Source organism: Tauraco erythrolophus, chromosome 6 (assembly GCF_009769465.1).
Source record: "Tauraco erythrolophus isolate bTauEry1 chromosome 6, bTauEry1.pri, whole genome shotgun sequence".
NCBI classification, from domain to species: Eukaryota; Metazoa; Chordata; class Aves; order Musophagiformes; family Musophagidae; genus Tauraco; species Tauraco erythrolophus.
In genome coordinates, this window is record NC_141470.1 from 66,475,547 (window position 1) to 66,502,996 (window position 27,450).

The 27,450-nt window shown below is 46.6% G+C and overlaps 1 protein-coding gene across 1 annotated transcript in view; it reads right to left on the minus strand.

Moving 5' to 3' along the window:
- Nucleotides 1-27,450, minus strand: part of SYT16 (synaptotagmin 16) — a 104,793-nt gene that overhangs the window by 51,946 nt on the left and 25,397 nt on the right. Inside the window, 1 exon segment of the mRNA XM_086613318.1 lies at nucleotides 296-475. Within this exon segment, the coding sequence (XP_086469444.1) occupies nucleotides 296-475 (180 nt within the window).

Below are 27,450 nucleotides of genomic sequence, written 5' to 3' on the forward strand. Positions count from 1 at the left end.
TGGATTAACAAAACACTCTCACAACCAACAGAGTGGGGAGCATGCTTTTTCCACAGTGTTGTCCTCCATTTTTCAAGAGATTATTCCAGACAACGACGATAATGGGACCATGGTAGCAAGTGTACATACAGGCATTTCATCAAGCTTTGGAGTTTACTATAGTCTGTTAAAAACCCTGCTGTTTTTCACACAAATAACCTGAGACATAGCAAATGGGTCTACCTCTGTCCTCCCAGCAATTAAAGCCTCAAGAAGATTCTGTACATCAAAGGCAGCATAATACTGTGATACTTACCAAGGCCCTCATGAACTCTGGACTCTTCTTTGTAGTGCTTTCTTCTCCCTTGTTGTTCCAGGCCTGGGAGCCCATCTCTCTCTTGAAAGCAGAGCTTCTTGTTGATGAAGTGGAAGAGGACTGCAGGGAGGATAATGAAAACTCCAACTGCAGACAAAAACTCAACAGCCTCAGGAGTAACTAGCAACAGAAAGTCAGAAAGAAAACATCAGCGCAAGTGGGAAAAACTGCCCAGAGAAAGATGTGGTTTAATCACATCTGTATCCATGGCTCTGCTTCCCCATCCTCTCCCCAGAAGAAATAGCAATGAAATTCAGCAGAACCTGGACTCGCATGAAATGGATACATCATCTGCGCTGGGCCGGTCTACTGAGGATATCAACAACAGGACACATTACACACCAGATTTGATTCAGATTAAGGTCTTCATTTCTGCCACATGATGAACCCCAACACAGGAGAGACTCTAACTGATTTTAATAAATTTCTGTATCAACACAGATGTGGTGGGTTATCCCTGGCTGGATGCCAGGTGCCCACCAAAGCCACCCTATCACTTTCCTCTGCAGCTGGACAGGGGAGAGAAAATAATAACAAAAGGCTCATGGGTCGAGATAAGGACAGGGAGAGATCACTCGCCAATTGCCATCACAGGCAAAACAGACTTGACTGGGGGAGACTAGTTTAATTTATTATCAATGAAATCAGAGCAGGATAACGAGAAATAAAACCAAATCTTAAAAAACACCTTCCCCCCTACCCCTCCCTTCTTCCTGGGCTTAGCTTTACTCCCAAATTCTCTACCTTCTCCCCTGCAGTGGCACAGGGGGACGGTGAATGGGGGTTGTGGTCAGTTCATCACACATTGTTTCTGCTGCATCTGCCTCCTCAAGGGAAGGACTCCTCAAACTCTCTCCCTGCTTCAGCGTGGGGTCCCTCCCATGGGAGACAGTCTTCCACAAACTTCGTCAACATGCGTCCTTCCCACGGGCTGCGGTTCTTCACGACCTGATCCAGCGTGGGTCCCTTCCATGAAGTCACGAGTCCTGCCAGCAAACCTGCTCCAGTGTGGGTTCCTCTCCCCATGGGTCCACAGGTCCTGCCAGGATCCTGCTCCAGTGTGTGCTTCCCACGGGGTCACAGCCTCCTTCAGGCATCCACCTGCTCCAGTGTGGGGTCCTCCATGGGCTACAGAGGGACAGCCTGCCTCACCATGGTCTTCACTACGAGCTGCATGGGAATCTCTGCCCCAGCACCAGGAACACCTCCTCCCCCTCCTTCTTCACTGACCTTGTGTCTGCAGAGTTGTTTCTCTCATTTATTCTCACTCCTCTCTCCGGCTGCAGTTTTCACTTGTGCAGGTTTTTTTTTTCCCCCTTTTCTTAAATATGTTATCACAGAGGTGCTACCACCGTCACTGATGGGCTCAGCCTTGGCCAGCGGCGGGTCCATCTTGGATCCAGCCGGCACTAGCTCTATCAGACATAGGAGAAGCTTCTAGCAGCTTCTCACAGAAGCCACCTCTGTAGCACTCCCGCTACCAAAGCCTTGCCATGCAAACTCAGTATGGCAGAATCACACCAGCTTCAAGAGAGAGACTCAATCTATGCTGCAACAAGGATCCAGCCAAGAAAGGGCAGTTGGTCATAAACCATTTCTGCACAGTTTGCAGTAAATTGTCAGGGGAGACCGCGGGGAGGATTAGCTCAAGGCGCGAAAGGCCCCAACACTTCCTTTGCAATTTGTGTATTTTCTCTAAAACCATCAGATTACACCGTAACGGTACTCACTAACTTCATTACATTTACTAAGAACCAGGATAATGTACAGCCTATGATCCTCGTTCAACTGTCCCTTTACCCTTAAGTAAGAAGTATATTACTGTACTACATAATTACCTTTCTTGGCTGCAAAAGACCAGCCTCCAGCTCAGGTAATTCAGTTTAACTCCCTTGGTGTCAGGTTTGGCCACATGTAATGAGCACAGTGGTTTTGCACCACCTGACAACCTAGTCCTATACGTCAACATCCCTATGTCCAACTACAGAGAAATAGTCTTATTTCAATTTATCACGTTCTGCCCGTACCACTGGATCTGCCACAAGCCACAGGCGCCAGCAAAAAGCTTTTAAAGCCATTTCACCTCTCTCACACATATCAAAATGCCAAAAATAAGGGACAAACACTACATATATCATCCGATGTGGATGGCAAGGGCATACACGTCAAAAACTGTGTCATCTGGAAAAAAAAAAAATTGGCTTGTTATTCTGGTAATTACTTCACCATGAAGGGGTGAAGTTCAGTTGTTCAATTCAAGTCAAAGACTCCATAAAAATGAAACATCAGCGGCATCAGTGGCACACCAGGGATGCCTGTGATTGCAAAGCTACAGCTCACAGATGAGACGAGCAGGAGGAAAGGATGTAAACAGAGCCAGTCCTGCCTGTGAAACATCCCACTGGGAGTTTACAAGACTTGACTCAGCGAAAGACTTAGGCTAGAAGAGGTACACTGTCTCCAGTTACAGCCTTTGTAGTGCACAGTAGGACTATGATCTAGGGGATTAAAAAAACCTAAATTAATACGAGCCAAAGTGCCTCAATTGGAAACAAAAATCACTAATGCATAGCAGGAGCCCACATGCAAAACAGACAAGTGTCTGGGGCTGAACTCAGGAACAGGGGTTACGCAAGCTCCGGAGGTGGCTACGACCTTGCTCACTCCAGCCTAAGGAAGGAACAGAAACATGCACTGAATTACAGCAGCTTGAATGACAACAAGATCAGGTCTACATTTCCATTGCTCTTTTCTGTAGGCATAGTCACTTCTCCGGTGATTACTTCTGCGTCCCCGTTGCGCCACACTGGCACTTAGCAGGGTCCATGAAGACAGTAGGTCTCTCTGCCAGCACTGAAATTTGGTGCCACAGCCTCCCTAGATAATTTGGCAGGCACACACTGGCCCTATCTTCCCCTCACACCTCAACCCAGGGAGCAGGGCTCGGGATGTGAGAGTGGCTGAGTGATACATCTACTCTGGCTATTTTCAGCTGCTGAAGTCACCATTAAGTGGCTGCTGGAGCCAAGCATAATTCAAGGGAGCTGAGTATAAATCAAAGTAGCCATAACCCCAGAATACACACGACAGCCTGGCTGGATCCCACTGCTGACAACTCCTTTTCTTGAGCATAGCATAGGCAGGGCAAAGGATTATGCTCTACCTTACATACAAAACACTTGGGATCACTACATCTCAGCACAGAAGTGTGTGTGTCCGTGTGCGTACATGCATGTGTGTGCATGTGTGTGAAGTTGGAGCAGGCATGCAGCAAACTGACAATCATGTTTTGAAGGCTCTATATGCATGATCTCATTGCAGAGGGTGTGATGTAAAGAGGTGGCAAGGATGTCGCTGTTACTATTTACTAAGCTCTTTTATAAAAATCTCAGCTCTGAGCCCAAGGAGATGCTAGGGTTTTCCCTTCTCAGACAGGGCACAAGCAAGCCACCAATATTTTTAAACACAAATTGTCCAACACATGTTCCAATATGCTACACAACCCCCAGCTGCAGAAATCCTCAAAGTGCCTCTTTCTCCAACAGACTTGCACAGTACCTTGCAAAAACACAGAGGAAAAAGCAGACCTTTGACTAGACCAGGCATCCTTAAAGAAAGTTTGGAGACAAATTATCCACTTGCTCTAAAGGATCTCTGACTGGCACAACAGCATTATTGCCCATCTATTCTTGTTTCCGGGTCAGCTACAGAGGAACAAAAAACTAGTGGCACAGTGGCGTAGGACTTGGGACAAACCTTCAGGCTTCCCCTGCTCCTTGGGGCAGAAATGTAAAAGGTACTGTCTGTCAGAGTTCACAAAAGGTCCAGTAGCAACTTCTAGGAGGAAGCTTTCAAAGTCAAACACTAACAACTCTGTCCAGAGTTGTCCTCAGGCAGAGGTTTTGGGAGCACAGGCACACCCCCATACATCCTGAAGAGTAACGACTATCAGCCAGCTACCAACAAGGGCTGAGACTCCTGCACCACCCCACCCTTCACCGCAGGCACCAAGCAAAGAAGAAAGGTGGCCCACAAGGATCACCACAGGTCTGGCAGGAACTGTCCCCTCCTGCACAGATGGCTCCTGCAGCAAACCACAGAGTCCCTCTCCTAAAGAGGGTCTGCCTGACTGCAAGGAGGTGGCTGGGACTTCTGCAGCACAAGGCAAAGCAGCTCATGCATCCTGTCCCACGACTTTAAGCAGAAGTTTCCTCTTCTCCCCTCCATGTTATACTATCCAGATAGTAAAGGTTTGTGCCACAGTGTCTCTGAGGGAGGGCTATGATTTTGCACCTGAGCACTGTCTCACATACGTGGGTAGAAACATTACAGTCTGTGCACCTGGCTCCAGCTGGAAGCTCACATCCCTCTGTGATGGGAGGCATGCTGTCTCTCTGCTCCTCAACCATCAAAAAGAAAACATGCTGCACCTGCATACAGTCCTGACCACGTGTCAGCTCTCCTCTCAACTCTCAGCTGAAGGGCTTTCTCTGCAGTCTTGAAACTCTAGGCTAAGACTACATCTGGGAAATTACCGTAAAACTGATCTGGAGTAGTAGCCTCTGTTCTGGCTTGTGGTGGGATGACTGGGCCTGGGAGGGTGTTGAGGAGGGAGAGCAGCAGAAATGCACACACATCACTTGTGTTACAGCATTACTGAAGTGTGACAGAGTTTCTTGCACAAGTAAAATGTTCAGCCTTACAGCAACAGATGACAGACCGCACCTGAGGGCAAGAAGAGGAGACATAGTGAGGCATTCAACTGTTGGTTCAAACCCTGGACATTCAAGTCCAGGGAAGAAGCTGACCACCACGTGCTTTGGGACATGAACAGTCCATTCAGCCAGGACTCTCTTCCACTCACTTACCTGTTTTAAGCTAAGAAATTAATGCCATAGACACCTTTGTGCAATGTCACAGTGGGTCTGCATGTGCTGCTGCCCCAGGCGAGAGAGCAAGCCAAGAAATGGTGTTTGTGCTCCAGGCGAGTTGAGGGCACGTGTAACTGCTCACACTCCTTTGTGTACACTGCTTAAGGGCAAACAAGATGTGCAGTGTGAAGGACCTCAAGCTAGGAAAGAGGAGATCAGAGATGGAAGCAAGATCAACAGACGACGTCTGACAGAGGACACAGGGAGCACAAGACATTACAATGCCTGCTCCAACCTCTCCCTCAAAGCTACTTCCACACTACAAGATGATTTCAGGGGAGAGTCTGTCTGGAAGAGCATGAGGGAAGTATTGGCCACACTGTTACACGCATTGAATCCAGCTGGGTATTTGGCTTGCCGCAGGTTTCACAGCAATTCTGCTAGCAGACTTGGCCCCTCCAGACAGACCAGGACCAGGAGAATGAATGGAAGAAGTGACACAATAGATTCACTTGGAGACTCTGCAATTAACAAAACCTTAATCCATTCAGCTTTGCAAGGGTTAAATTTTGCATAAAATCCTATTCCAGACAATGGCTCTTTAATTCCATTTGATACCAAGCTTCCTGCAAAAAGGAATGTTTACTGGTACTTTTTAATTACAAAAAAACCCATAAATTGTCTGTTTTACTGTCTGTGCTAATTACATTTCATTATATATTTGGAGTAAGCTATGATTTTCCTGCTGGTTCCCATGACATTTTTCATTATCAACCACTAATTGTCTAGCATGCACACTGCATTGTGAACCAAGTAGGCTGATGCGTGGGCAGAAGTTCTAGCGAAAGCTGCAAGGCAGTAGCAGAGCACGTTATTATTATTACTATTATGATGTATTAGAAAGTTTCCACCTACTTTCATACCTACATATCCTCATCCCTATCAGCAGTGTCACAGCGCGGCAAAGCACAGGAGTCTGTCTGTACCAAGCCTCGTGCTTAGCAAGGCTCAGCAACTACTGAAGGAAAGTTGTGTGGAGCGAAACGATGACCGCAGCCCCCCCTGCAAGGGCGAGTTCCCTGCTGGGTGCAATGGAAACACCAAAAAGGTTTCTCAGTCGCTTCTTCTACTTGGTGTCCAAAGCACGTGGATATCAGGATCTTGACATTTTGCCCACTCACAAGCTGAGTCTAAGGTTGTGAAGGAAAATGTGCCATATGTGGATTCCTAAAGGAACAGAATAACTAATGGGATCTTTCTGAGAAAGCAAGACAGAAAAAAGGTAAAGGGTCTTTACAAGCCACAGCTAATATCGTTTCCATTACATCAAAACCTCTGATGGAATCCATATCTATGCAAGCTCAGAAAGTGCCACAAAGGGTAAAGCAACTCATTGCATGCAGTATTTCACACGTTCAGACCAAGGGAAGCCGTAAGAGCTGATTCTTCATACAGCAAACTGCTAGAACAAGGAGCGCATGACCACTGCTCCCCAGATCATCGTTATCAGCCTCGGACAGGTGGCAATTCTATTCGTGTGCACCACACACAATACACAAACACTCCAGAAATAAATGTGTGTTTTCACAGGATTGCAGCTCTCTCCTGATATCTGCTCCAAAGGAGACAAAGCCCGACCCTTCCTAACATCACTGTGAGGGAACTGTTGTATAACTCCTCCTCTTCTCCTCAAGGTGATCCACAAATACATTATCAGAAACGCAATCAGACCACGTTGAGTGCTGTAGCAGAAGAGTGAAATTCCCACCCAAGGCAGGAGGACTTGCCCCGTATCAAGGCTCAGTTTCACACACTTTATTTTTATGTGTTGATTTACAGATAGCAAGAATGAGGAAGTTCTTCAGTCCTTTTACATAAGGAATATGAAGGACTAAAAGGCACTTTTGACCTAACTATACTTCTATTGACTTTGACAGCAAAATTTGACTGACCAGAGAATGGAAGAACAGGCCCATTCATAGCTGCTGCTGATGTATTTGCTGGTCACCTTTAAAGATTTAAGCTGCCCTTATGGCCTAAGACATAGGCATGCGATCTCAAAGGTCTCAGAGACCATACAGCAACTTCATCTCCCTTTCTTCTACAACCCACACAACCACAGTACTCAAACACCTTGCAGGCTTCAATGCATTTATCCCCCCAGTAACTCTGCTAAGGACAGAAACGCTAACACAACTGCTCCACAGAAGGGGAGCCACAGCACAGACACAACCCAAAATGGTAGAAGTTAGACCCGAAAGAACAATCAAGAAAAGTCCCGTCCGTCTACACAGGCACTTCAGTGTCTAGAAATACTTCACTTTTCACCTCAAGGCTGAGGCTCCCAAACAGAACACCTACTGCACCTTCCTAGAGATGGCACCACTGCGACAGTCACGGGCTTTCAGGCATCTTCTCAGTCACCTCAGGTCACCTGAAAGCCACAGGACTGGCACTGCTTCCCCTAAAGCCTGATTAGGACAGGGACACAGTGCTGTAGAGGTGTCTGACACCTCCTGGCAACACTGAACTCAAGGGAAGGCACACCAGGAGCAAAAGGGGACACAGAGGTTGTGGCATTAATCAAGGGCACTCACCTAAGAAAAGGAAGGCACCCTTCCTCCACCAGGCTGAGCTTGGCTCACTGCAGCCCATTTTGGGGCCGGCAGTAGGGTCAGCGCTGGTAGACTTGATTTTTTCAACCTGCTCACTGAGGTTCAAAAAAGGGCAGTCCCAGCCTCGAGTTTTTCAGGACACAGTCTGGACTTCACTAAGAACCTGCTATAGATAAATGACCAAGACATAAACACTGGGAGGGCAAACCTCAGAGGATCCATCAGCTTACCTGTGAGAGCCATAAGCCTGCAATGAGGAGGCCCAAGTTCAAGAAGGCTTTCCCCAAGGCCAGATTTTCTACCTTACAAAGGCTGCTATATATCTTGCCATATACGACCCTGTGGCAGCACTGTTTTCCTAGTAGCAGAAATCCCACCCTGGCCTTGAGCAATGCTCCTGACGACACTTGCAACCAAGCAGATGCAGTTCTGTGAAACATTCTGCCTTCAACAAAAGGCATTTTGCAATTAGAAAAGATGAAGTATTAGTTTTGCTGGATGTGTTTCAAACGACTGTGGAGCACTAGTTCAAACCAACAGCAAGTACATGGTGTTTGCAAACGTTGATGCCTGATGTTCTGCATCCAGAAGAGTCCTGGCTCTCACCCCGTTCCTCCATCTGTAAACACACACGCACACCACAAATACGGATGAAACAAGGGAACAGAAGTGTGTCCTAACAGACAGGGGAGCACTCGTGCTGCCAAACGGAGGTGACTCAAGTAACAGCCTAGGCCTCTAAAGGGTGATTCAGAGAAAATTGTCAATCTTAGTAATAATCTTAGAAAAGGCTCCAATTCAGCATGGTATTTAAAATTCATCGAAGTTAACAGGGCCACGGAGACTGAAAATTTGAGCAGCAGAGCACTTGAATTGCTATTCATGAACTGCAAGCTGGTCCTCTCTGTACCAGGGCTGAAGAGGTTTAACAGGGACAACACAAGGAATCTCATGGTACCTATCCAGGCTTTGGTCCTCCTGTACCACCACTGGTCCTTGCCAGGATTGTTCTCAGAGTTGAGCCAAAGCTGAGATAATCAAAGTGAAAACCACAGCCTTCGCAACTGTTTGCCTCAGTCCTCCTCCAGACGAGTGAAGAAAAATTAGAACTGGGCAGAAAATTACTTTCCTAGTCCACAATCTATGAAAAACCCTTACACTCAAGTCTTTGCTCTGTCATGTCTTCTCTATCCCAGTATTCACCTTAATCTCCAAGTTATGCTCAGATTCTCAGTTTTGCATGCCTGAACTATTTTTCATTGTAAAAACAGTCACCACACAAAGCAGTGAGGGGACTAACTTGGTGGCCAAAGCTTTCACCCAAGATGTAGGAAAGCAAGAAAAAGGCTGTAGAGATAACTATCGATACAATCTGGATTAGATCAAACAAGAGAAAGAAGCTGGTCCCTAAAAGCCAGTCTCCTGCTGTTCAAGGCTCTTGTGTGAGAGATCTCGTGCTACTCAAATGCAAGTCTGAATCAAGGACAGAGACTTGAACTTGCCCCTTCCATGTGTCCTTTGACAGTCTGACCTCCAGAAAATCTGCTGCAGTGGCAAGGGACTGGTTTCTCTCATCATCACCATGCTCTGCTCAGAGAATAACTCCATCCTGAATAAGGACACAACTTGGGTCTAGGAAAGTTTTTTCAAGATGATGTATTTCTTAGAAAAAGTTGCAATTTAAATAGAATTTGATTGTCCAACATGAGCACGTTTTCTCAGAAGATTCTCAGCGCGCTCTTACTGTAGTAGGTTTGTCTTTGATCATGTCCCAGGCTTGTTTTCAGTCACAGTACAACACAGAGTTCATAATCAGATACATTTTGTCATAGCTGACACCACCACTGCCTTACTGGTAGAAAAGGAAGACTGCGGCTGTCAGTCTGCCACCTTTCTTGAACACTGAAGTCACGCTTTTTTTTTTTTTCTCCTTTTCCTTAAAGACAACTTCTTCGTTGCCATGGTATCACTAATGCAGTACTTTGAGACAGGGAAAGAAGATAACCGTGCATCATCACAGTGACACATCTATCAACTGCCACCCTCTCAAAAAGGGTAAATAAGTAAGGATGCCAAAGTAGACTTCTAAAACCTCCTCCACCCTTTTTAATTTTTCCCTCTCACATACCAATTGCTATCTACAAAGGTCATGCCTTGGTTTTATGACAGAGAAGGTCAGAATTTGTCTCTCAGCAAGCAGTGTCTAGGTTTAATTTCTAATTTCTTCTCTTCTCTCCATGCTGCACGACACCAGCTGAGGTACACACTCACAAGAGAACAGAAGCATCTGCATGTCCAGAAAATGCCAGCCTGGCTCCCCATATTAAACCATACAGCGACTGCTTCGTAATTCTTGCTTGTACAATGATTTCTTCCTAAACTAACAAGGTATCTACTGCTGAGTACAACCCACATTTATCTCAACAGTAAGAGAAACGGAAAAGGGCACTCTGATGGTGTCTCCTGTATAACACCTTCAACTCATCAGGTGTGGTCTTGTTAGCCTTGCAGCATGTCTTTCCCATCACTGTCAGCATTACTTTAAAGGAACCTTTACTAACTTAGCAAATCAAGGCCTTGCACTCAGCACGATGGCATTTCCCTCCTTGATCGTGCATACGAGAACACTGCATTGGGTCCCTTCCAAAATTTCAGAGAAAGCTCTGCACACTGCTGGCACATTCCTGTTATCTCAGCAAAACCAGGGAACAGTCCCAGTGAGAGATGTCCATGTCCCAGTACACTCCCTGACTTTGAGTCCAGATCACTGAACAGGCGACAGTCACGATGACTTTCAGCACATACCCGTGGTGGCGTTCACAGTGGTGACATAATGAGCTTTTCATCTCCCAGGTGGTGGAAGAGAAGGAACGATGAAATGAAATGAAATCTTATATAAGTTGAATTGATCAAGGCTTCTGCAACAGAGGAGAGAGCAGAGAGTAACAAGCGAAGCAGTGACAGAAGGTCAAACTGGAAAGACCCTGGTATGGGTCAAGAATTCAACAATGAGTACGGCATCCTCTAGCAAATAAAAATAAGCGTTTTATGTTTGGGAGAGAGAGGAAAGGGGAGGAGAGGGAGGAGAAAGGGAGATCTCAGTTGCTGCTTCTCTCTTATTTCGAGGGACAACAAAGAATAAGTTGTCTCCACTCGGAACTGAAGTGCTCTCACCTCTTCAAAGAGGAATCTAATTGGGATCTTTATGCTCTCATGTACTTATTTTTCTCACCCACAAAACCTTGTTCTTAGTTCCACCAATCTGACCCAAGGCAGAATGACTCACCACAGCAAAAGGCCGGACAGCAGCTTTTTTTTTTTCCAAACACCTAAATAAACCCTACTCCATCAATTGACCAAGGACGATGCAGCAGTAAACCTCTCGCTGAAGGCTGTGCGTTGCCTTGGCAACCTGTCTGATCTCCATTGCTCCAGGGACTGGAAATGTGCTGCCAACAGGAGATTTCAGCTAATCAAACCAAATCTCTTAATACTTAGATGATTTCCCATCTGCGGAGAGCAGGCCATGTGCCCGCAGAAAGCAGGGCACCCTCCGAATACAGCCCTAGCTCCTCCTTGACCCGTTATTTGTTGGCTCCTTGTAGACCACAGACATCTCCTGACAGCTACCAAAGGAGATGAGGGGGCAGCAAGAGGCCACAATGTGCTCGCTGTCTGCACGGCAGCTCCACGCTGGCACTCAGCACATGCAAGGAGACCGGCTGCCCTCTGAGAGCTGCCTGCGGGCACCAGGACCCTCGCAGGGTCCATGCCTCGACCCCTGACCTTTGAAAGAAAAATCAACTTTCCAATATTGGTAAAATACACTCTCTACAGGCCTGGTGCTACATGTTTTGAGCCTTCTTGATCCACTCTGTCCCTTTTTCAGCTCCCATTAAACGCATCCAGGTAACAGCAGTGGCAAACTGCTGACCAAAAAGAAAAAGTGGGACAATCATGTACCTCTTGACCTACCTAGACCCAGGACTGCTGTCAAGCTGCAACACAGAATATCTGCTTTATTTTAAAACTTCTAATTGGCAAAAGGGCAGCTGTGGTGGCTCATTTTGCCTTGAAAGCACAACCAGTAATTGATTTTTTTTTTTTTTTAAGTAGAAATAAGACCAACCTCTCTACAGCTCCACTAAAGGTTTCCAGCCCCTACATTTAAGCCCAGCCACAAAGATAGACGATCAGTCTGGCATTTAGCACAACCAAGGGGCCACAAAAAGAGGCATGAACAGCAGACGGGAGAGGGATTTTCTACAGTCGCACTGCAGTCAAGACAAGAAATTCTGTTTGGTGGTGACGAGATTCATGCCCATGAAAAGCCACCAAATACCATCTAACAACTCTCAGCGCTACATCACCTAAGACGGCCCTGACTATGACATTTCCACACAATTGCCAAAGGGAATTGGGGCTTCTGAACAGCAGACTCAACCCTGGTTGAGGCTCTCCTTCTCCTCCTGGGTTATTCTTTGCTGCATTTTAGAGGATATTAACCCATCCGTTTCTGAACCTAAAGCCGCAGGCCCCACCTTGAGTTTCATTCCACAGATGCTTTTTGCTGCCAGAATTAACTCATGGTATTGCCACAATCAACTGGTGCAGGGGACCCTTAGATGTTTTTTTGTCCTGGTATGGAGGACACAGGAGATGCTGCCTCACCACACAGCTCCCTGGGACCTGGGCTAACTACCAAGCTGAGGTTCCAGCTCTAACAGGATGGAAGAATTGTTGGTATGAAGCGGAAGGCAGCTGCTCATAAAGCAGGGTGTGGTTTCAAAGAAAGAGTGTATCATGGAAGACTTCTAGGCCTCTGGTATCGACCAAGTGACCTACGCCCTGGGAAAATATGTTCTAACAATAACAAAAGCCATTAAAACAAATGCCTGGGGAAGAAAATACCAGTGGTTTCTAGAGTCATGTATTTAATAGAGAGAAGAGCTTAGCAAGCACTGCCACCTTCTACCACGTCACCGTGAGCATTTCTGTATCCATGTTAGTATGACAAACCAGTTCACTTGTTACTAGGGCTGCATGGAGAAGGGCATGAACTGAAGTTATCACTCAGCTAACCAAGGGCTCTGTGATAAGGGAAAGGCAATGAAGTCCTGCAGCCATAAGGAAGAGGGAACCAGAGCTGGTTTTAATGGCTAGAACAGCTGGCTCCCTACTTGTGCTTTCCCACCTTATTCTTTCCTATATCACATCTTCTTTCTATTCCAGGCACTCCTCGGCCTTGCTTAATCTCAGTTCAGCCAAATTAAATCTAAGATGGACCCTGGAACTTATGCCCAAAATATCTGTCTCTACCAGGCATGGAAAATCAAAAGCATGGAAATCAAAAGCAGAGTTTTCACCAATCTAACGGGGTGCAGAAATGATCTGAGAGAAGGCAAATGTTGATGATGCAAGGCAGCCTCCATAATTCCTGTGTAAAAGCAACGTGCAGGGCACAATCCCAGCACTACAAAACCTGTGAGAAGGGCCCCCTCCAGATCAAAGCGACCACAACACTGCGTTGGAGGATTCATTTGCGTTAACAAGTTTCAAAGCATCCATCCAGAGTTTCTTTCAAGCAAAAGCTGTGTCGTCGGGCTGTTCTCAGGGATAAACGGAGAGCCACGCCACTTCAGAGCCAGAAGAGTCAGAAGTGGGGAGGCAGATAGAGGCGACTTAGCCAAAACAGATGCAACAGAGACAGACTAAACTAGATTCCACATATTTCAAGGGCTTCTGCAGTTCTGATGCTCCAGTCCAGCCCACGTGAGCAAACATCTCCACACACATTCTGCAAAACACTTGACATAAAGGACCACAAGAATAAAGTGCAGCATGTTCTTTGCATGTTTTCAGACACACTGAGCCAAGCTATGGAGTCTACTTACTACTTTATTTGGATGGAATCATGTTAGATCTCTTAAGCTGTTTTCTCTCACAGCCATCATGCTACATTTAGGTCCTTTTTTTAACATACCTCAGTCACAAATACCTGCAAGTATCCACGGCTTTCCTTGCACAGTGATCAGATGTGCCCTCTGCTTAACAGGAATGCAAATACTCTGCACTTGTGTTACTCACTACGGATCTAGAATTATGGTCTTACTACTGCTTTACAGTAAAATCTGAAATGACAGCAGGAAACAGCACAATGCCAAAGTAGAAAACAGAAGGAAACACTAACTCCTATTTCATTACTTGCAATTTCCCAGACCTTTGTATTTCAAGAAAATGAAAGAAGCATGCAAATCCAAAGTAATAAGTGTGGGTGACACAGGATTTGCTTTTCAAACTGTAATTGTCACCAAAGTAACAAACTAGGAAAGCTATCTTCTCACCAAGAAATAGCCACAAATCATTCAAAACATGAGACTTACCTAATCACACTTACATAAAGCAGCAAAACAAGTCAAACCAGCAATGAAATTTCCCAAGGACACTTTTCTCACAAATAACACATGTCAAGCTTTCTTCCTGGGCAGGTTGCTAAATCCTCGGGATCTGCAGTGTTCACACAAGCTGGGCAAAGCTGAAGAGAAGCACAGTCCTGAGTTTCAAAACCAGGAGTAGAGCTCATGCTCTTGTTCTTTTCTCTGTCAGTACTTGTTGATTTAATGTCCCAAGGAAGAAGGAAGGCTGCTGGTTGGTAAACATGTGACAGCCACCAAAGGAATGCTAACCAGAGAAACAAGAGATAAAGCAGCCCATGCTGCTTCCGACCCAGTTTGTTTAAAAACTACTGCCTCACCTGTAGCTTTCCTACTGCTCGCACCTTCTGAGCGCTAAGTCTTTATTCGAACAATTATCTTGCTGACAAATGTGCCTAAAAACAATTTGCCATTCATTTATCACAAAATTTTAAGTGATTTTTCCCTCCTATACAGAGATATAATTTATTACACGGCTTAAACTCTAGTCATAAATATTTCGGATCCACTTTAGGAAGGTACCTTTTCCATCCTGGATTCTCACAGGTTTGCAGTGAAAAAGTAAAGTAAGAATCACAGCGGGCAGTCAGTCTAAACCAAAGTGTTTCCTCTCCAAGGAGTAGCCCACCCCTTGCATTTGCCAGCCCTCAGCCAGTCATTACTTCCCCAAACGGTTCTTCCCACCTTCTGGCCAGGCCCAGCTCCATGGCTGTGGGCTCCCAGGCTGATACAGAAAGCTGTGCCAGCAGCTCCATGCTTGGTGGTGGGGTTTGTATACACAGAGGTAAAAACTGTTCTTAGAGCAAAAGGTGTATCCACAGTGCCAATCCTAATGCATACCAGGTCATATACCTACTACACACCCATGAATAGCTGGAGATTTCATCTTGGAGATTGTCTATTATAAAAATCACACTTCATTGAAAAAAAAAAAAAAACAACAACAACAAACATTCTTAAAAAAAAAGGTAGAGAATGGACTTCAACTCCTGGTTTTTCTTTTTTTTTAATCTTAATGTATACTTTAAGGAAGGCTCTGTGATACTTCCCGTGAGATCACACCCTGTTTTCACTGTCCACACAACTGCTGCTTTGAACGTGCATTTCAGATGTAAATTTGATTCCCAGTAGAAGGAGGGTTATTTTCCCCCAGCATTTAGGGCAAACCCATCCCCACTGTCTCTGCCTGCAAAAGGTCTCTCTGCAGTGAAACTGGAGCTCTTTCCCAGCAAGTTATTAATTAGTGCAAAATTTTGTTTCCAGCTTACAGAATATATGGTGCTTCTCAAAAACAGCATGGAAAGGCCGTAAAAGAAAATCAGATGTATGAACCCAGCTACTCACAATGTTTAAAACATGAGAGAGTGTGGGGAAGGTGGACAGAAAATGGAGGGAAGGAGAGGAGTATACTCCCCCCTTAGCAGGGGCTGGCAGACCTTGCTGCTCAGAATCAGGTCTTCTGGCCCCCTTGCCTGCAGCCATTTGTAAGTTGGCTCTAATCAACTATCAGCAGTATCTTGCCTCTCTAAGGTAAACTGCCCCCTGAGGCAATTTTCTGCAGGTGTTCCTAATGCAACTCTCTTTTTCCCCCCTAAAAAGGCATTCTGATAATCTTGTTCGGAAAAAGCTGCTGCCTGGCAAATCCCTGAAGGATAGTCCAGACTGGCATCTTCAAAATAAAAGCTACTTAGAGCTTAAGAGGGGGGAAAAAAGTCATTATTGAGCAGACATCAAGCCCCTTGACTTACGCGAATCTTGCCGCACCAGACTCCTTATGGATCCAGCAACTGAAGAGGGTGTCTGGTTCCCTGGGCTGTGTGATGGCTGCAGGCAAAAGGCGCAGTGCAGGATGGGCAGAGCCCTGCTGAAAGGCCACTGTTGGCAACACATGCCTTTCGGCAGGACTCTTTCCAGACTAAGGGCCTCTCCATGATGCCAACATCCAGGTATGGCCGAGGGATCATGCTGATCAGCCATATGAGGTCCCGGAGAAGGAGGCGACAGGGACACATGAAGTCTAGTTGTGTCAGACTAGTCACTGAAGCCAACTGATTGAGCATATTTCATCCACTGCCCAGGAGACTTGCCTCGTCTGCTAAGCCAGTGGGAAATCTCCCTGCTAATTTAGACAAGAGCACCAATCCCTTGAAGATTTGCAGAAACAGGCTACCAGGAAGGGGCCGAGGCAGTTCAGCGTGCAAGTTTGTGGGTGCCTCGTTCTCCGTACGAACACTTAGCCACAATGCTGTGTGATCAAAAATAAATGGTCAAGTAGCAGTTCCAGAAGGGAGGCAGTGAAACAAGTTGCCAAAGACAGAGGGAAGTCTCAGGTTCAACACAGCTTACCTAGCACCCAGGAAAACCATCCTCCATCCATGCCACTGCCACGGAGTTAGCGTTGCCCCAGAGAAGTCACTCACTTCAAACTTCTTCCCATTGATTATTCTGCTATTCCCTTAAACTCTTCCCTTCATAACATTTACTGTAGCCCCTAACATCTTTTCTGTGGTAATATGATGTTTATTCACTTTTATTCAAATTTCTCCAGAATTCATCAGGACTGTCATATTTATGAAGGAAAATGGGAGACCATTTAAGTCTTCCACTCTGACTCCCATGCACTCGGTTGCTTTCCTTGCTCTCCCACATTAAATGTGTACTCTAAACTTCACTCTTCAATTCATCATTTATAAAGTTGCAATGGAAAAAGTGATCCAGAAATAATGCCACAATAATGTTAAGAGAATAAACTTTGGTCCTTGCCCACTCAACACTGACCTTTTTGATTTTCTTTTCAGAGCCGTTGTGCTAGAAGAGCTAGAGCACAACTGGCAGAAATTCAAATGCACTTTCAGATGTAGCCAGTTTTTATTACTATTTGTCAACCACCAGCTAAACTGTAGAAATACTCCCTTTATGTCCTGCTAAATGTCAAGCCGATATTTTTAAAACCTAGACAATGTATTTCGCATAGACCTTTACATCATTATTTTAAAGATCAAACACCCTTTCACCTGGGAGCCACACACGGCTGGTTCCCCCGGCAACACGACGTGCCTCCAGCTCCGCCGAGCAGCGAGATCCCTTTCAGGCGCCCGCTGCCGAACGGGCACCCGGCCGGCCACGCTCTCCTTCAAAGCTCCACCAAAAGCCCTTTGCCAAGGCGCCTCTGAGAGAAGCCCTCAAATTGATTTCTAATTCTTCTTTTTCAAAGTGCACCAGGCTTACATCTCTCAGAGAGCTGGGGAGAGCGTATTTCATCCCAGCTTTCTCATTGATCTGAATTTACCTTTTTATTTTAAAGCCACACAAAGTCCTCGCTATCTTCGCACGCGATGCTCTTCCTCCCCAGGCAGGCAGTGGCTCACCATGCTGAGCCGAACTGAAACGAGTGTTCTTCAGACCCCCTCTGCCCTGATGTTACCCCCATAACAAACTTGGAGTCAAAACTAGGCCAGCACGTGCCTGGTAGTCACCTCCGAGCCAGGGAACGTCATCTCTCTCTTCAATTAATTAATTCGATTTACTATGGGCAAAGCCACCTCACAGGGCAATGCCTGCACTGACCCAGACCCGTTATCAAGTGGTTGATTTCATTCCTTCACACAACACCAGCCATGGGACACCTGCCACGACACTCCACCAGTATTTGACATCTAGTTGATGACAAATACTGTCACGTATGTACGTAGACACGTATGTCCGTAGACACGTATGTCGTATCAACTAGATGACACTGTCATTCTAGTTCCTCTGCAAAACAATTATAACTGCACACAGCATTTGCTAGAGGTAAACTTGGCTGAACAAAGCCATTAATGTGCAGGAAACGCAGGACAGCAATAAAACTGCACACAAGCAGCAACGACTCATGCTTTCACTTTGTTCACTGCATTAAGCCTTCCTCAACGTTCTCTAGACTTGCCAAAACCAAATACATCTCCCCCACTTCTTGGGCTCAACATAAAATTGCTCTTCCTTGTCTGCCCCAAGCCTTATTCAAAAGAAATATCAGACAGAAGAGAGAACTGTGTATAACAAAGTCATCTGTCTGAGTCAAGAGCCCCAAAACTGGAAAACTTTATGAAAGAGACTTCAGGTCACTGCATTTCTCACTCCTCATACCAAGGTATGAATATACAAGTGAAACATCTCTGGCACGTCTGGCTGAACTCGCCCAGCATCTGCCCAGGTACTCCACTCCTCTGGGCTAACAGAGTACAGCAGAAAACTATACTGGAAGGAAGACACCTGTGCTAGATAAGTGTGAAGTCAGAAATATTTAAACACCACATTTCTGGCTAACTCATATTCACCTGCTGTTTGCTAACAGGTATAGATGTCTCAGTCCCAAAGTCAGGAGGAGGAGGCTGTCATAGCAGGAGCAGTGTTTCAATTATACACGTGTCTGGACTCCATGGTATTTCCTCACAAAAATTTCTATGGAGGGGCACAGATCAAATCTGCAGTCTTATTCACCTGAAACCTCACTTGAAAACTAACTGAAATGAGACTGTAAGCCATTACCTGCAAACAAAAAGGTTAGCTTCACCTACAGTCCAAAATATCAACAAAATCCGTGTGCCCAGTAAGCCTGTAGTACAGAAATCAGACCTGGTCTGCTGAAGTATGCAAAGAGAAAAATTGTGTCTGTTTAGATTATTAAGTCAGCAGTAATTTGATCAAACAGTTTCCCTGTGGCTATTCCAGTATGTGCTGCTTGATGGCCGGGCTCACTACAATCCTGTGTACCTGCATGCTTCACAGAGGAGTTTTCGGATCCGATCCTGACTTCTACCCCAAGCTTGGACTCCAGGGCTCATTTAATCCAGTGAAAAAGTTTCCCACTGATTTAACAGTATCTGAAGGGGATCTGAGCAGTCCAGTTCACAGGAATTTGAAGAAGCTTTAAACTAGAAGGAATTTGAAGGGCTTTAAACTAGATTTGAAGGGGGAAGGGGGGAATATCAAGAATTATAAAGATATGCTGGAAGTACCTGTAGAACAGAAGGAGGGAATTCCAGCTGCTCCAGCCAGGAAGTCAGGTTCATCTGGGGCCCAACTTAAATGCCTTTATGCCAATGCACGCAGCATGGGGAATAAGCAGGAGGAGTTAGAAGTGTATGCGCACCTGCTGGGATATGATCTTATTGGCATCACGGAGACGTGGTGGGATGACTCCTATGACTGGAGTGTCAGAATAGAAGGGTACAGGCTCTTTAGGAAGGATAGGCAAGGAAGAAGAGGAGGAGGAGTTGCCCTCTATGTCAAGGATCAGCTAGAGTGCATGGAGCTGCACCTGGGGACGAAGGAGGTCCCGACTGAGAGCTTATGGGTTAGGATTAAAGGCAGAGCAGGGGCAGGGGACGTAGTAGTTGGGGTCTGCTACAGACCACCTGACCAGGAGGACTGGGTGGATGAGGCCCTCTACAGACAGATAGGAGCTGCCTCACGTTCACAAGTCCTGGTCCTCATAGGAGACTTCAGCCACCCTGATATCTGTTGGAGGGACAACACAGCAAGGCACAGGCAATCCAGGAGGTTCCTGGAATGCATGGATGATAACTTCCTTCTCCAAGTGGTAGAGGAACCAACAAGGAGAGGTGCTACGCTGGACCTTGTTCTCACTAACAGTGAAGGGCTGGTGGGGAACGTGACGCTCAAGGACAGCCTTGGCTGCAGCGATCATGAAATGGTAGAATTCAAGATACTTAGGGAAGCAAGGAGGGTGCATAGCAAGCTCACTACCCTGGATTTCAGAGGCAGACTTTGGCCTCTTCAAGGATCTCCTCGCTAGAGTACAATGGGATGAGGCCCTGGAGGGAAGAGGGGCCCAAGAAAGCTGGTTAATATTCAAGGATCGCCTCCTCCAAGCTCAGGAGCGGTGCATCCCAACAAGGAGAAAGTCAGGTAGGAACACCAGGAGGCCTGCATGGATGAACAAGGAGCTCCTGGCCCAACTTGGGCACAAAAAGAAAGCCTATAGGGGGTGGAAGCAAGGACAGGTAGCCTGGGAAGAATACAGAGAAATTGTCCGAGTAACCAGAGATCAGGTTAGGAAAGCTAAAGCCCTGATAGAGTTAAATCTGGCCAGGGACATCAAGGGCAACAAGAAAGGCTTCTATAGATATGTCAGTGATAAAAAGAGATCTAGGGAAAATGTAGGCCCTCTCCGGAAGGAAACAGGAGATCTGGCCACCCAGGATATGGAGAAGGCTGAGGTTCTCAATGACTTCTTTGCCTCAGTCTTCACTGGCAAGAGCTCTAGCAGCATGGCCCAAGTCACGGAAGGCAAAGGCAGGGACTGGGAGAATGAAGAACCGCCCACTGTGGGAGAAGATCAGGTTTGAGACCACCTAAAGAACCTGAAGGTGGACAAGTCCATGGGACCTGATGAGGTGCATCCGCGGGTCCTGAGGGAACTGGCAGATGAAGTTGCTAAGCCGCTATCCATCATATTTCAGAAGTCGGGGCAATCTGGTGAAGTTCCCAATGATCGGAAAAAGGGAAACATAGCCCCCATCTTTAAAAAGGGGAAAAAAAGAAGACCCAGGGAACTACAGGCCAGTCAGTCTCACCTCTGTGCCTGGCAAGATCATGGAGCAGATCCTCCTGGCGACTATGCTAAGGCACATAGAAAACAAGGAGGTGATTGGTGACAGCCAACATGGCTTCACTAAGGGCAAATCCTGCCTGACTAATTTGGCGGCCATCTATGATGAGGTTATGGCATTGATGGATAGGGGAAGAGCAACTGACATCATCTACCTGGACTTATCCAAAGCATTTGATACTGTCCCACACGACATCCTCATCTCTAAACTGGAAAGACACGGTTTTGATGGACGGACCACTCAGTGGATAAGGGATTGGCTGGATGGTCGCACTCAAAGAGTTGTGGTCAATGGTCCAATGTCCATGTGGAGGCCTGTGACGAGTGGTGTTCCTCAGGGGTCGGTACTGGGACCAGTGCTATTTAACATCTTTGTTGGAGACATGGACAGTGGGATTGAGTGCACCCTCAGCAAGTTTGCAGATGACACCAAGTTGTGTGGTGTTGTGGACACACAGGAGGGAAGGGATGCCATCCAGAGGGACCTTGACAGGCTGGAGAGGTGGGCCTGTGAGAACTTCATGAAGTTCAACAAGGCCAAGTGCAAGGTCCTGCACGTGGGTCGGGGCAATCCCAAGCACAAGTACAGGCTGGGCGGAGAATGGATTGAGAGCAGCCCCGAGGAAAAGGACTTGGGAGTGCTGGTGGATGAGAAGCTCAACATGAGCCGGCAATGTGCACTGGCAGCTCAGAAAGCCAACCGTATCCTGGGCTGTATCAAAAGGAGCGTGGCCAGCAGGTCAAGGGAAGTGATTCTGCCCCTCTACTCTGCTCTTGTGAGACCCCACCTAGAATACTGTGTTCAGCTCTGGAGTCCCCAGCACAAGAAGGACATGGAGCTACTGGAACGAGTCCAGAGCAGGGCCACAAAGATGATCCGAGGGCTGGAACACCTCTGCTATGAAGACAGGCTGAGAGAGTTGGGGCTGTTCAGCCTGGAGAAGAGAAGGCTCTGGGGTGATCTTCTAGCAGCTTTCCAGTACTTAAAGGGGGCCTACAGGAAAGCTGGGGAGGGACTTTTTACAAGGGTGTGGAGTGATAGGACAAGGGGCAATGGATTTAAACTGAAAGAGGGCAGATTTAGGTTAGATATAAGAAAGAAATTTTTCGCTCTGAGAGTGGTGAGGCAGTGGAACAGGTTGCCCAGAGAAGTTGTGGATGCCCCATCCCTGGCAGTGTTCAAGGCCAGGTTGAACAAGGCTTTGGGCAACCTGGTGTAGTGGAGAGTTTCCCTGCCCATGGCAGGGGGGTTGGAACTAGATGATCTTTAAGGTCCCTTCCAACCCGAACCATTCTATGATTCTAAGTTTAGGGGAACTCCAGGATCTCTGGTCTCTGTTGCAACCCACATTTCCTCTACTGTGACAGTGAAGGTGGGAGGAACGAAAGCCAGGAGCAGCACTCAGTCTAGCGGGATGCCCAGCAAAGGCAATCTGACAGGCAAATCAGTCCCTAGAAACAAATCAAGCACACAGGCCAAGTCAAACTCCAGAAGAGGTGGATTTCCAAAGAACAGGTCTATATACACGTGGGTGGTTCAAGTCTACAGACCTGAAAATCAACGGCAAGGATTTTCTTTTTCTAATTAAAGGTGGGTGAGTTTTTCTTAAAAATAATATTCCAGCACTGAAAGAGAGTGTTGCCAGAAATACAACCAAAATCATTACAATTGCAGATGAGATGAAAGGAGGCTGGAATTCCCCAGAAAAACAGCAGGTTTTGATCAGAAATCAAGAAACGGATTCACCTTGCAGCGAAGTCCACATACTACTTTGGAAACATCAAACTAAATAGAGATCTTGTGGGTGACACGAGTCCATCTTGAAAGCAAGAGCATGGAGACGAGCAGATCTAAATCTCCAAAACTGCAAGCAGAAAGCCACAGGCAACGGCTCTGTCCAGGGAAGGAACCAAATGTAGTTGGACAGATAAGACAAACAGACCTGGAACACAGACAACAGCAGCCACTCTACCATGGAAAGTGATATGAGAGGCAGAGAGGAAAATAAACCCCCCTAACAGCTATCTTGACAGAGATGAGGGAGACAGAACCAACTACCCCAGGAAGGGAAAAAAAAAAAAAACCAAGCTGCAAACAGCAACACGTGCACTGATTGACAACACTCCCAAATAAGAGGAAGATGCCTCAAGAGCAGCTTTAGCTAATTCAAACGCTTGCCATGTGCAAACACTACAATCTAATCCCAGCGACACTGATAAGCAGCAGTTTCAGACCAAAGGTAAGGGACCAGCTGCTCGTGATACACAGTAAAACCATTTGGAGATGCAAGGGCAAACGCAGGCAGCCAATAAGGAGCCCAAAACATCAGGAATGTTATCACAAAACCTTCACAGTGCTTGACATGCACAAGCACTGTCATCTGTCCATGCTCAGCGCACGTGAACGACAGCCAGGGATCTGCCTGGAGCGCACCGCCGCAAGCAGGGGAAAGGAGGACGCCAGGGCCGTGCTGCCAACCCAGCCCAGCTCCAGCGTGTGCCAAAACAAAGATGTGTGTGAGTGTAGACAGGAAGTGGGGGGGGGGGGGCGCGAATCATAGAATGGTTTGAGTTGGAAGGGACCTTAAAGATCATCTAGTTCCAAACCCTCTGCCACAGGCAGGGACACCCTCCACTACAACAGGTTGCTCAAAGCCTCATCCAACCTGGCCTTGAACAATCCTTGAACTCTGTGCCTGGCAAGGTCATGGAGCAGATTCTCCTGGGAACCATGCTAAGGCACATGGAGAGCAAGGAGGTGGTGGGTGACAGCCAACATGGCTTCACCAAAGGCAGATCGTGCCTGACCAACTTGGTGGCCTTTTATGATGGGGTGACAACATCGGTGGACAAGGGTCGACCAACGGATGTCATCTACCTGGACTTGTGCAAAGCTTTTGACACTGTCCCGCATGACATTCTTCTCTCTAAACTAGAGAGGCATGGGTTTGATGGATGGACCACTCGGTGGATAAGGAATTGGCTCAATGGCCGTACTCAGAGAGTAGTGGTCAACGGCTCGATGTCCATGTGGAGACCGGTCACGAGTGGCGTCCCTCAGGGGTCCGTGTTGGGCCCGGCCCTCTTCAACATCTTTGTCGGTGACGTGGACAGTGGCATGGAGTGCACCCTCAGCAAGTTCGCCGATGACACCAAGCTGTGTGGTGCCGTCGACACGCTGGAAGGGAGGGATGCCATCCAGAGGGACCTTGACAGGCTGGAGAGGTGGGCCCGTACCAACCTCATGAAGTTTAACCAGGCCAAGTGCAAGGTCCTACATCTGGGTCATGGCAATCCCAGGCACAAATACAGACTGGGCGGAGAATGGATCGTGAGCAGCCCTGAGGAGAAGGACTTGGGAGTACTGGTGGACGAGAAGCTCAATATGAGCCGGCAATGTGCTCTTGCGGCCCAGAAGGCCAACCGCGTCCTGGGCTGCATCAAGAGGAGCGTGGCCAGCAGGTCAAGGGAGGTGATTCTCCCCCTCTACTCTGCCCTCGTGAGACCTCACTTGGAGTATTGCGTCCAGTTCTGGAGTCCCCAACATAAGAAGGACATGGACCAGTTGGAGAGGGTCCAGAGGAGGGCCACGAAGATGATAAGAGGGCTGGAGCACCTTTCCTATGAGGACAGGCTGAAAGAGTTGGGGCTGTTCAGCCTGGAGAAGAGGAGGCTCCGGGGTGACCTTATAGCGGTCTTCCAGTACCTCAAGGGGGCCTACAAGAAAGATGGGGACAGGCTGTTCAGGAGGGCCAGTTGTGATAGGACAAGGGGTAATGGTTTTAAAATAGAGGGAGGTAGATTCAGGTTGGATATTAGGAAAAAATTTTTTACCATGAGAGTTGTAGAACACTGGAACAGGTTGCCCAGAGAGGTGGTGGATGCTCCATCCCTGGAGACGTTCAAGGCCCGGTTGGATGAGGCCCTGAGCAACCTGATCTAGTTGGAGATATCCCTGTTCCTTGCAGGGGGGTTGGACTAGATGACCTTTGAAGGTCCCTTACAGCCCTAACGATTCTATGATTCTATGAATTCCAGGGATGGGGCATCCACAAGTTCTCTGGGCAACCTGTTCCAGTGCTTTGCCACTCTCAGAGATAAGAATTTCTTCCTTAAATCTAATGGAAATCTCCCCTCTTCCAGTTTAAACATTACTCCTTGTCCTATTACTACATACCCTTGGAAAAAGCCCCTCTCCAGCTTTCCTGTAGGCCCCCTTTAAGTACTGGAAGGCTGCAAAAAGATCACCCCGGAGCCTTCTCTTCTCCAGGCTGAACAGCCCCAACTCCTTCAGCCTGTCTTCATAGCAGAGGTGTTCCAGCCCTCAGATCATCTTCGTGGCCCTCCTCTGGACCCGCTCCAATAGATGAATACAAAATGAATACTTTAACAACAGATATCAAAACAATGGTCCTCAAAAACTTCCAGTAACTCTGCAGAGAAACTGAAATGCATTGGGGAATGCCCATGCCCCAGAACACACAGGGAATCCACACTTTAAACAGATCAACTGTGCTTCCAGAGTCTGTGCAGCTCCACCTGACTGTAATATAGTTATCTACCAGCAATGAAAAGAAAAATCAAACAGTGGAAAGATAGCCACCAGACTAACACTGTGGGCAAAATGTACAGGGAGGATTTGCCATGATTAAAGACATAGCTGCAAGGGTGCTCCAGCCTGGGATTTAACTGGAGGGCAGAAAAAGATTGAACTTTCAGTAACAGCAACATGCTTTAGGTCATAGAAGTGACAAAAAGGACAGAAAAGTCATTAAGAGAAAGTCAAGCGAAGGAGGCAGCTTTTACAATACAGGCACCACGGATCATAAACAACATCGCGTGTCTGGGCTCCACCTGTCAATCCGTTGTGGGAAGCAATAGAAAAAGCCAGTGGAGGACCTGCAGGGTTCAGGGTGGTGAGAAGATGAGCCAAAAGAAAGTTGTGGTACATTAAGAGACAGCCTACATAATTGCCCATGGCAATTTAGCTTATTTAATTAAGTGTATTAATGCTGGTAAATCAGAGATTTGAACATTTGTTACCAGAAAGGGAATAGATGTGATTTTCTGGAACATCATAGCAAAACTCAGCATCAACAAAACAAGCAAAGTACAACCTGCTTACCCTCTTCCTACAGAAAAATTAAGTTGGAAGGGGGCTCAGAGGACCATCAGGGAGCTCGTACATAGGCCTGACTGGGAAAAAAACAACAACAAAAAAGAAAACACTAACAAAAAAAATCACCCCTCATGTCATTCTTGGTAAGGATGTCAGCAGTGGCTTGCTCCCCTCAGGACAGTGCCACAGGCTCCAAGCAGATCCCTTCACTGCCCTTGGCTTCAGCCCTGGCTTGGACTGCACTAACAAATTAATTTGGCCGTGCGGGAAGACTAAGTGTTTGTACACATTTATTCTGCTTTGTTTAATTTTATCTTATTTCGCAATGCATCTTCAATTTAAAACTCCTAATAGATGGCAGTTAACATCACTGAATGATTATTAACTGCTGCAGCTTGGTACGTGAGAACCTTAGCTCAAAAGCCAACTTCTAGATCTCCGCGTGTCAAACGTTAACTTAGGAAGTGATTTCGATGAAAATTAAGACCTTTGAATAAAACTACTTTTAAACCCTAAAGAATAAGTTTAGACTCTATTGCTCAGCCAGCCAGTTTTCAAGGTATTTAATTTCAGGGAGAGATGACAGATTACAGCTAAATTTTAACAGTGTGGTAAAACTACTGAGTATAATTAGTTAAAGTATCTACAGAACTTAATTTTTAAATTCCTACTTAAGGTAGGTAAGTAAAGTAACTTTTATTACGTTTAGTAATTAAAGTTTACAGTAAATCCAGAGAATTCAATAGAATTAACTGCTTATAAATCTCAGAGCATAAAACTGGTTTGCAGAGGTAGCACGTAAGTGATTCCCGGCCTTTCTGGAAGGTGCCAGCCATTGAGAGAGGTGATTAGTCAGTCTTTGATTAATTGCTTGCTGTATAAGAGCCAGGGTCAATCTACTCAATTAGGTGAAGGTCTGGTGGAGATCAGAGATGTAAATCAAAACCTAGAGCAAAAGCTTCAGCACAAGACGAGAAGAATGTACCAGTGGACTTTCTTCCCTGCAAGGACCCCTCTCCCCCAGGGAAGCCTGTTCTCCAACCACAGCCATAAGTGGATGCCAAGGAAAGAGGAAGAGCAGGACACCCACATGTGCCTTCTCCTGAGTAGCCTTCCTATCTCCAACCACATTCATTTCTAAGAGTTTTTTGAGCCTGACATGACTTTGAGCCTCACAGTGAACCCAAGTAAACCTTTTTCACCTGACATACCCTTCTGCAGAGATGTCTGCAGATCTAGAACCCACTGCATGAAGGTGCAGCACTTTCTGTTCCTCCTGAAACCAGCTCCCTTTGATACCCCTCAGACCTTGTGAGGCAGTGAACAAGCACTCCCTGCCCACCTCTCCATTACTACTCACATAAGTCTATTTATCTGATGAGTGCCCAAAGTTAATCTCTTTTCCCAGTCTAGGAATCTTTGTCAATCAGCCATGCCCAGTAC